Source organism: Bubalus kerabau, chromosome 14 (genome assembly GCF_029407905.1).
Source record: "Bubalus kerabau isolate K-KA32 ecotype Philippines breed swamp buffalo chromosome 14, PCC_UOA_SB_1v2, whole genome shotgun sequence".
In the NCBI taxonomy this organism is placed as follows: domain Eukaryota; kingdom Metazoa; phylum Chordata; class Mammalia; order Artiodactyla; family Bovidae; genus Bubalus; species Bubalus kerabau.
The window spans coordinates 4171565-4182299 of NC_073637.1; the positions used below are offsets into that span (position 1 = coordinate 4171565).

Sequence of the window (10735 nt, forward strand, 5' to 3'; positions counted from 1 at the left end):
GTGGCCCCTTAGTGGCCCGTGGACTCAGGGGACAGGAGGGGTCTCCAGCTCCTAGCACCTTACAGATGAACAGTGGGGAGGGCCTGGGGCTGGGGCAGCTCAGACCCTGGTAGGACAAGCTGGGAGTCAGGCCTCAGGCCGCGGCAGGGGGAGGTGGGGTTCTGGGGGTGTGGGTGTCCCTGGGCACCATGGGACCGGGGGAGCCCTGACCCCATCCTTGTAGGGACACCTCATCTCTGGCGCATCACCAAGCCAGGAGAGACCCCAGCCTGCTGTGCTCAGGCGCCCTCTGTGACCCACAGGCCATGCGTCAGGGGCCCCGGGACCTGGAGGCCCACCTGCTCTGGGCATGGCTTCTGCAGAGCCGTGGGGCTGCCGTCTGCCTCTCTCTTGCTGCCGAGTTGCTCTGAGGACAAAGGCAGATAATGGCTAAATATAAACAGTACTTTGAGGAAGGAAAAGGCTCTATTCAAATGCAGGGGGTTATTACTTCTGCAGAAAAAACAGGCCGTGAGGGAGGGGCTCCCTGACACCCACAGCCTCACGTGCCCATTTCTGTTTGTGTGTCGGGCGAGGCCCTGCCCTCCAGGGGTCTCCCAAGGAGGGGCTGTGGCCCTACATCACCCCCACCCCACTGTCCAGGTCACCCCTCAAGGGCCCCTGCCGACTCCTGGGGCTGCGACTCCCCTAGGCTCAGTTCTTCCCAGCTGCTGAGCTTTGCAGGCCCATCTCTGCCTGGTCCTTATGGGCTGGGGCTTGGGGGTCTGTGGGCGGGGCAGGTCAGGACCTGGAGCTCTCCAAAGTGGAAGGACCCCCTACCTAGCTCAGCAGGCCTTGCTCACCTGTGAGCTCCTGCACTCAATTTACAGCAGCATGAAGTCTTGTCCAGAACCAGGGTCAGGGCTCAGAGTGGGACCAGGGTCAGGGCTCAGAGTGGGACCAGGGTCAGGGCTCAGAGTGGGACCAGGGTCAGGGCTCAGAGTGGGACCAGGGTCAGGGCTCAGAGTGGGACCAGGGTCAGGGCTCAGAGTGGGACCAGGGTCAGGGCTCAGAGTGGGACCAGGATCAGGGCTCAGCATATGACCAGTTCAGGGCTCAGAGTGTGACTGGGATCAGCCTCATAGTGTGACAAGGGTCAGGGCTCAGAGTGTGACTGGGTCGACCTCATAGTGTGACCGGGGTATGGGCCAAGTCTGTGGTCCGGGTTGAGCCTCCTTAGCCCTGGTAGGAACCTTGGATGACACAGGAGCAGAAGCAAGGGTGCCTGTCCTGGTCAAGCCCAGCTCCTGCCCCAGCTCCTCGTCTCATATCCGACCCCCTTGCCTTTCTGGAAAGTGGTGTTTCCAGAAGTACCTCGGAGCCCAGTTGCTTTGAGCAGATCTGAGAGATGAAGGTTTGGGGTCAACCTTGGTTTTCAGGGATGCGGTCCCAGAAGCCAGGCAGAGGAAGCTGTGGTGACTCTGGGTCCCCAGCAAGGCCCAGGGCCCGGGCATGTGCCCCTGTGATTTCTCGGGACATGGGGCAGGGTGTCAGGCTGCAGGGGGCTGGCTTCCCAGCGCCCAGGGCAACTGGCCGGCAGCAGGATTGCCCGGGTCTCGGCCGAGGCTCCTAAGGGGAAGGAGCTGGTGGAACCGGTAGGAGTTGAGTCCTTGGATGTGGGGGGCTTCCCCGTCCCCTGTCCTCCTGGGGACCTACAGCTTTGGTGCTGACACCCTCAGGATCTCTCTCCATGTTCAGCTGTGTTCTCTGTGGGTCTGTCTGTGTCTCCCTGTGGGCTCTCTGGGTCCCAAGGCTTGGTGCAGGATGGGGGAGAGGCTGGAGGAGGGAGCAGGGGGCCAGGGCAAGGGAGGGCTTGTCCTCGCCTGCTCCCGCTGGGGTCACAAGGCTGGGCCTCAGCAAATAGGAAATTCCAGTATCTGGGCAACAATCCATGAAGCATTTTTCACGAGCTCAAAAATTTAAGGGGCTCAACGGAGGCTCATAGCAAATCACGTTTTTAATGTTTTCTGAAAGCTGTGGAATATCGACCTCGAAGCCATTGATTTCCATTTGGGAAATGAGTGGTGGGGTCTTCATCTCCAGGCTCCTCTGTGCACGTGCGTGTCTGCAGCTCTGTGTGCGTGTGCGCTTCTGTTTGCATGTGTGTTGTGTGTGTTTCTGTGTGCATCTGCATGTGTGTCTGTGCGTGTGCATGTGTGTCTCTGTGTGTACACCTGTGTCTGTGTACATGTGTGTATGTGTGCTCCCTGTCTCTGTGTGTGCATGTGTATGTACATGTGTGTCTCTGTGTGTACATGCATGTCTGTGTGTACACGTGTATCTGTGTGTGCGCATGCGTGTGTGTCTGCCTCTGTGTCTGTGTGTGCGTGGTGTCTCTGTGTGTACATGTGTGTCTCTGTACATGCGTGCGTGTGTGTATGTGTGTCACTGTGTGCATGTGTGTCTCTGTGTACATGTGTGTCTCTGTGTGGATGTATGTCTGTGTGTACACGTGTATCTGTGTGTGTGCACACATGTGCCTGCATGTGTGTCTGCCTATGTATGTGTGTGCACACGTGTGTCTCTCTGTGTACATGTGTGTCGGTGTACACATGTGTGTACACATGCGTGCATGCATGTACGTGCATCTCTGTGCATGTGTGTCTCTGTGTGCATGTATGTGTGTACACGTGTATCTGTGTGTGTATATGTGTGTCTGCATGTGTGTGCCTATGTATCTGTGTGTTTGCGTGTGTGTCTCTGTGTGTCCATGTGTGTCTATGTACATGCATGGGCACGTGCATGTGTGTCTCTGTGTGCATGTGTGTCTCTGTGTGCGTGTGTCTGTGTGTACATGTATGTCTTTCTGTGTGCATGTATGTCTGTGTGTACACACGTGCATCTCTCTGTGTGCGCATGTGTGTGTCTGCATGAGTGTGCACATGCATGAGGTCAGGAGGGAGGGACAGACCCCCCCCTTGAGCTGCCCGCTCCCCCTCCCCAGAGGCTGCGGTGGTGGATGGAGCGTGGCGTCCGGGTGGGCAGGAGATGACTGCGCTCCATCAGTAGGAGCTTTACATGGGAGAACCTCACTTAATCCTCTCCACAGCCCCATGAAGGAGGTGCTGGTGTGTCCCCATTTTTCAGATGAGAAAACTGACACATGGAGAGATGAAGGGACTTACCCGGAGGGGACAGCACAGAGGGGTGAGCCTTCTGGGTTTGAGAGTGCCAGGGAAACACTGCCCAGAAGGCCAAGTGGCTGTCCAGGATCACAGAGCGGGAGTGTGGGGCCAGTCTACAGCTCAGGTCTGCGCAACCCTGAGGTCTGGTGGTGCGGGGACTGCGGGTCGTCCACGTGGCCTTGGTGGTCAGTGGCGCTGTCCTCTTGGCGTGCTCGTGAAGGTGGCTCAGATGACCGCTCTTGGCTGAGCCTGCAAAAGGCCTGGTGGCCTGGTCACCTGCAGTCTGGTGACACTGGGCAGCCCTGCCCGCCCTGCCTCAGTGGTAAGCGTGCCTGCCAGGGGTGCTGGGAGGGCTCCCTGAAGGTCACGCGGCTCCCTGGGCATTTATGCATGGAAATCTCCCCCAGGGACCCAGTGCCCACCTCCCAGAGCCCCCGGTCAGCAGGCAGGTGGGCAGAGACCCCTGGGCGAGGCTGGGGGCAGCAGGAGGAGGGGAGGGGCTGTGGCCCCCATCATGGCCCCGATCTATGAAGGGTCGTCCGTGTTGCCTCTGCAGTGACCGTGGGCATCAGCGGTGAGGCCGCCGGATGTCCAGCCAGAGGAGGCCCGCCCTCCCTGACAGTCTGTCTCCTCACCACGCCATCACCTTCACAATGGTGTTACTATTGTCACGAGCCTGCTCTTGTTCATGGAGACAGGACACTCAGCTGGCCTTTCTCTCTGATGTTCCTGTGTGGCCCTCCAGCCAGCAGGGCCGGGCCTTGTCCTCCCGGTCACCTCGGGCAGACACACGGGCACAAGTCCCAGCAGCCCAGAGGTCGGCGATGCCTCTCTCTGATTCAGTGAACACCCCCGCCCCTGCCAGTGGGAAGCAGACCCAGCACTGCTCCCTCAGGGGAGAGGCAGGCCCCTGAGGCTCTGACCTGTCAGGAGCAGAGTGGAAGCCGGAAGGGGCGCAGCTCTGCAGGGAGGGCTTCCTGGAGGAGGTGGTTCTTGAGAGCTGAGGATTGAGAGGTGGGTATGAGGTCCTCCATCAAACAAGAAGGTGGGCACGCGGGGCTGAGAGCAGGGACAGCAAAGGCCTGGGGTCACTGTGGGTGGAGCACGGCAGCGAAAGCCAGGCCAGGCCGCGTTCAGGAGGCCCCCAGGCTTCCTGGGGCTGCTTGTCAGGAGCAGTGTTCGCTCCCAGCAGGCCCCCTTCCCCTTGCATGTGATGCCCCCACCCCTTGGCACCCCCAGGCTGGGCAGATGGCCACCTGAGGAGGGCTGGCCCAGCCAGCTGGTGGGAATGCCCTCCACCAGGACAAAGGTGGAAAAGAACAGAAGCACGCCAGTGCCGGTGGCCGCACAGAAGTGAGAAGACGGGAGGGCTGGTGGATGGTGTGGCAGCGTTTGCCAGCCACTAGGCAGGGGTGAGGTGGAATGGCCTGGAGCCTTTCGAGTCCCAGCCACCCCAGGTGCCCACGGGGACGCACAGGCTTCCTCTCCTGCGAGCTGGCCGCCGACCTGCCCGACCACACACCTCCCCAGAAGCAGGAGTTCGGGTTCCCCGATGACTCCTGTAACCCAGGCTGGGAACCTCACTCAGACCCCAGCCCCAGGCCTTTGTTCCCATCATGGGGGGTAGGGGCGCTTGAGGCCTGTGTGCCCAGCTCCTGGGGAGACGGCCATGGCCCTCCGTGTCGCTGGGGCAGCCCCCGCCCTCACCATCCCCTTCTCCCCGACCCCCTCCCTTCCCCAGCTGGCACTGGCCTCAGATTTGGTTCTGTGACTCCTGGCTCTGGGTCCGCACCTGTCCAGAGGTCACACTGTCCCTGGAGTGACCACTGGACACACAGAATCCCAGGCTGTGCCAGGGCCCTAAGCCCTCAGCGACATCAGGACGGGAGTGGGGATACCTGATGATGCCAGCCAGGGCCCCTCTGAGCAGGGGAAGGTGAAGCTCGGCACCACCCACATCCCCCATGCCCACCTTGACCTCAGGGTCAGGCCGCTGAGCCATCCAGTCCTGTGTCCACTGTGATGACCCCACTCACCAGGCGGCAGGAGGACACATTGCCTGAGGCCAAGGGTTGGGCGAGAGCGTGTCTGTGCGGTGGCATGGCCCTGGATTTGGGTCCCACCTACCATCTCCACCTGGGGCAGAGGCAGATCCCCAGCTCCACGCAGCTTTGGTATCAGACCCGTGAGGGGGGACAGTCCCTGCCCTGACACAGGGCTGCGCGGTCATGGGGGCTCCTGCAGGAGCCCCGTCAATCAGCCCAGTGGGGCGGGTGAGGGCCTGGCCACTTTCCTCCCCTTGGCTTCTCCAGAGCCACGCAGGAGGCGGCCGGTGAGGTCCTGCCCTCGGGGACCCACTGAGAGGAGGGCTCCAGGCCCCAGTTGCAGGGCAGGCACTTGGAAGGGAGCCGCCAGGCCTGACAGAGGAGAGAGGGCTTCACTGCAGAACGAGGACTTCAGGGGGCCAGGGGGATCCCTGGGCCAAAGTCTACGAAGCAAGCATTCTGAGGGTCAGCTGCGCTTCGCAAGACGCCCCACCCCGACCCCTGACTGTTTCCCTGCTCAAAGCTAGCAGTTTTGCTTCTGGGTACTTCTCAGTAATTGCAATAATAAATTGAATAATTAAGCTAAATCCACAGAAGAGAATTAAATATTAATTTCTAATAAGCTATTCAGAGAGTGTCGCTAGGGAGGACCAGCAGACTGTATCTGTGCTGGGTGCTCTCCTGCTCAGCCCCCGCACTCTCCCTCCCAGGGCAGGGCTAACCCTCATGCAGCCTCGGTCCAGGGGGCAATGCTCACTGTGCCGTCAGTTGGCCTGTCAGCCGGCCAGCGGGCACACGAGACTGGCATCAGGCCCAGCAGTGGAGGAGGATGCCCAGGGGTCTGGGCCTGGGTCCCCAAGGCAGCTGAAGTTGCCCGCCGCCAAGGGGGTGGGCGCACCACTGGCAGAGTGGTGAGTGGATGAGAAATGACTCGTCTGAGGGACATTGTCAGTGACCTGAGGATGGGAGCCAAGCCCAGCCTCTGTGGTACCTGCACCTCGAGAAGGCCTCTCCCTATCACCCCATAGCCCAGGGAGCTCACAGGTGATCTGAGCCCCAGATAGTCAAAGGACGGTGCTCCAGACGGACCCTAGGGCAGCCTGCTCCCACTCTGAGCCCTGAACCTGGTCACACTCAGAGCCCTGACCCTGGTCACACCCTGAGCCCTGACCCTGGTCCCACACTGAGCCCTGACCCTGGTTCCACCCTGAGCCCTGACCCTGGTCACACTCAGAGCCTTGACCCTGGTCACACCCTGAGCCCTGACCCTGGTCCTGCTCTGGTCATGTGATGGACCTGACTCTGAACCTGATCCTGGCTGTAGACCCGGCCCTGACCCTGCTCTTAAGAGATGAGAAAGCACGGTGCAGGCACAGTGTGTCTGCTACATGAAGTTGATGGTGAGGTGGAGAAGGTGGTCAGTGCAGGTTATGGGTCTAAATCAATCCAGGGTCCCTGAGACCCCAGGGGGGTTTGGAGCCGGGCACCATCTTGATGGGGTGGGGGTGTGTGAAGCCCCTGTGGCCCCGAGGTGACGCCACCCTGAGGAGATGGGGACTGAGGAGTTTGGCCGGGGCAGGAAAAGGGTGCAGCAGGGATGGGGGCAGGGCAGGGCAGGGCTGCAGGTTATGCGAAGCCCGGAAAGATGGCCCCCTCCAGCCCCAGCACCCTGAGAGCCAGTCTCCGCACCGTGGACCTGTGGGTGCCCTCCCTGGAGGCCCTGCGGACCCCAGCCTGGGGGAGATCCCAGCACCGGGGGCTCAGCCTTGCAGGCCGCGGCCTCCTGTCCCCTGCGCCTTTCAGATCCCGTCAGCGTCCCATCTGTTCAGACCCAAAGGTCTGCTCCATAGCCTCGTGTCAGAACCGTGTGGCTGAGGCTCACCTGCAGAGCACGGGGCGGCAGGCGGGGCACTTGGGGTGGGGGCTGCGTGCTGGGTGCAGGGGGCCCCACTTGAGTCCATTCATGTAGGTGGAGACGCACCTGCAGAGGGCCGGATGGGGTCTGCACAGGCCTGGGGGCTGGGGTCGGCAGGGGGGTGCTGAGTCTTCACCATCCTGCCAGCCAGAGCCTGTGCCCAGGCTTCCAGGAAGGGCTAAGCCAGCTTGGGGGTGCCAGCTGACTGTAGCCCCATTTTACTAACCAGGAGATGGAGCTTAGAGGCCCAGGCCCGCAGCTGGCTCTCGGGATGGGGTCTCCCATGAAGCTGGCATTGAGAGGGCCTCCTGGGAGGGACCCTGGGGAGGAGGTGACAGGCACAGAGGTGGGGTGCGGGGACAGGAAGGCGGGTGAGGCCGCAGAGGAGGCACGCAGGTGCCGGGGGCTCTCTGGTGGGGGCTGAGGCAGGCACAGCTCTGAAGGGCGCCCATGTGGGCTGAGCCTCGGTAACCCTTTTAGGCCTGTGTCTGGGGGCACATTGGGGAGGGACTGCTGCTCCCCTCCCTGCCTTCCCCTTCCTGGCACTCAGCATACCCTCTGGGAGGAGGGTGGGCAAGCTTGCCCAGCAGGGAGGGAAGCACAGACCAGCGGCGGTTCCTTGTGGTCCTCAGGTTTGCTGCTGGGCCCTGGCTAGGGCAGAGGGGCTGTGGGGAGGCGAGGGAGGTGGCACACGCCTGGAGACCTCCACGTGCAAGGGGCGCGCGGGCTGGTAGGGGTCCCGTTCCTCAGGGCCTTTTCAGGGGCCTGGCCTGTGCCTGCCATGGCGGGCTGTGATTTTCAACATGCGCTCTGGGGCCTCCTTAAGAGGCACCGTTTGAGGAGCTGCCTTTCACCCGCTGGCTCGTGGCTCCAGGATGGTGCGGGGGGCCCCAAGCCTGTGCAGACGTGCGTGGCCGCAGTCCTTGTGGTTCCGAGGAGGACATGTGGGCGGCACTGCAGGAGAGGAGGAGGATGGGCGGTCAGCGGGGCCCTCGGGGCTGTAGGGGCCGGCTAGCTGTGACGTTCCGGGAAGGGAGAGGCCGGGGGCCAGAAGGCGTCGAGGACAGCTCCAGGTGTGTGGCTTTGGAGGCACTAGAGAGCAGGGCATCCAGGCTGGACTTGCGGGTGAGGACGGGCTGGACAGGGGTGGAGGGAGGGCAGCGAGGTTTGGGGAAGCCTCACCTGGGCCGGGGCGGCGGAGGGGGGTGGGGGTGGTCCACGCCGGCACTGCGGCCACGGCGGCTCCCCTCCCGGGACCTCTGCCTTCTCACCTGTGAGATGGAGGCTGGTCGCCAGGGCCCACCCTCCTTGCCATCTTGTGACTCACCGCCCAGCGTCTTGCCCCCAGGGTCGCAGGGACAGGGACCCCAGCTCCAACAGCCTTGCCCAAGGGAAGACCCTCGGCTCCCCAAGGAAGCTGGCATGTTGGGGAGACCCAGGCCTGGGAGCTGGCAGGACCCCTCGCCCACCGTTGGCTCCCGGGCCTCCTCCCTGCCTGCTCTTGCCGCGGCTGAGCCGGGCTCTCGCCAGGAGCTGACGGAGCCTCTTGTGTTGCAGGCTGATGCTGTCGCCTGGCCTGCATGGACCCGCAGAGCTTTGCACCTGCCTGCCACGTGCCGACCCCCTGCCTCTGTGCCGGCCCCTGGCTGAGCCGCCCAATAAACTGCCATCATAGCCAGCTACAGGGCCAATGGTCTCCATCTGTCATCCGTCAGCGGGAGGCAGCTTCTGGCTCTGGGACCCCAGAGATGGAACCTGGGCTGCGTTGGGTGGGAGGGGTGGCGGGGGTGTGTGTGAGTGTGTGAGTGCGTGGCTGAGATGGCTGCGTGGGCAGGAAATGCAAGATGGGGGTGGGCCTCCACCAACCGTGGGAGCCCAGCCCGGCGGTGGCCCGCCCCATCCTCCCCAAGGACCAGCAGGCAGCCCACCACCCTGTTCCCCCACGCAGCTCTGCGGCCCCTCCAGCTCCCGAAGTGATGTCACAGCTTTTCTGCTTCTGGGCACGCGACCAGGGCCTGGGCACGGAGAAGAGGGTCCCAGGTGGGAAGAGCCCAGCCCAGGTTGCCCGTGGGTCCCCGTCTTCTGCAGGAGTGAGGCGTGGGGGAGGCATTCCTACCCAGGAGGGGCTGGAGCCAGAGAGGCCACTGGGAGTGCATGGCCTCTGTGGGTAGAAGAGAGCGGGAGACGCCCCCGCCCGCCGTGGGGAGGGCGTGCAGGCAGACCCCAACCCCTCTCTGCAGGACTCAGCATTGCCCTTCCCAGGCCCCCATAGAGCTCAGGACCTTGTGGGCTGGGGGCTGCACACACCAGGCCCCAGGACAGGCAGAGTCCATGGCCTCAGAATTCCAGAAGGGTCTATAGGAGGCTGCTTCCTGCTCAGTGGCCCCTCGTTCTCCAGCCCCCCATCCCCACCCCCCAGTCCGTCTTCTGCTGCAGAGGGTCTGAAGCATTCCGGACCCTGGCTGCTTTGCCCCAAAGACAGCTTCAGGTTGAACGATCCTGTGAAGCTCTGCGTTTCTCGACACTTTCTTCCCCAGGGCCTGGGAAATGCGACCCTGCGGCAGTGTGGGCACGGCGGCAAGACGGGCTTGAGGGGCGAGGTGGTGGGCAGACCCCTGGGTGGGGGGCGGCAGCTGTGTCCTCAGCTTTGCAGCCGTGGGGCCGCTGGCTGCTCGGGCCCAGGGTGTCTGAAGGAGGTGTTGGCCGCAAATTGGATTTTACACCTCCGGCCGCAGGTGCAAGGCCTTGGGCCTTCAGGAGCCGGGAGGGCGGCACGTGTGAGTGCACAGCCCAGCTCTGCTGGCCAGGCCGGGGGTGGGCTGCAGAGGGGAGGCACTTGAGGCAGGCAGCCTGGGGTGGAGCAAGGCTGGGCGTAGGGGCGGAGGGGCAGGAGACGGCTGGCCAGTCCCCCGCGCCCCGCCTGGACGCCTGAGCACGGGGGACCCTGGCTTGCCTGCACAGACTCTGCATCTGCTCACTCTCGGCCACCAAACCCTGGAGTATCTGGGGGTGTGGGGGTGTGGGAGGGGCTGCTGGGACCCCAGCACCCCCTGCCACCCCGCCAGCACCACTCGCTGACCCTAGAGGAGCAGGTGTTCTGGGGCGAGGCCTTGGCGTGGACGGGCTGAGGGCAGCGCAGGGCCAGGAGGAAGGTGCCCAGGGCAGGGCTGGTGGCAGCAGTGGCCACCACCTGGCCGGACTCCGAGCCTCCCTGCTGGAGAGTGACGCGCCAGGGTGACCTTGGGCTCCTGCTGTCTGGAGCGGCAGGGAGGTCAAGAGCCGGGCCAGCTGTCTGGGTCCAGACAGTGAGCAGCCGGCCAGTAGGTGCCCATCTGGTGCCTGCACAGAATGGGCCGGGGCCGCTATGACCGGCAGTACCCAGTGTGCCCTCCCGGAGCCAGCGGGATGCGGGGAGCACCCCCACTCTGTCCCTTCCTCTCCTGGGAAGGCCCAGAGAGAGACCAGGCTCCCTGAAGTCCCACAGTACGCGGCAGCAGAGCCAGACTTGGAATCAGTCTCACGTCTCCAGGCCAGACACGAGTCACGGGAAGCCAGAGGCTGGCTGCATTGAACTTTCCTTCTGGAGAGCATGTGGGTGCTGGGAAGAACCT

At 63.2% G+C, this 10735-nt stretch overlaps 1 protein-coding gene across 3 annotated transcripts in view; it reads left to right on the forward strand.

The window, feature by feature from the left end:
• The window catches only part of TSNARE1 (t-SNARE domain containing 1), a 118809-nt gene extending 109974 nt beyond the window's left edge, over nt 1-8835 (forward strand). For 2 of the 3 annotated variants that reach the window (XM_055545682.1, XM_055545684.1), the window contains one exon: nt 8682-8814. Coding sequence is in view for 1 of the 3 variants with exons in the window: in XM_055545683.1 (XP_055401658.1) it covers nt 8682-8774 (93 nt within the window). In the remaining 2 variants the exon portion in view is untranslated. Of the gene's footprint in view, nt 1-8681 lie in introns of all 3 variants that reach the window. The other variant, XM_055545683.1, reaches the window with a different exon arrangement.
• Nucleotides 8836-10735: the final 1900 nt, after the last annotated feature.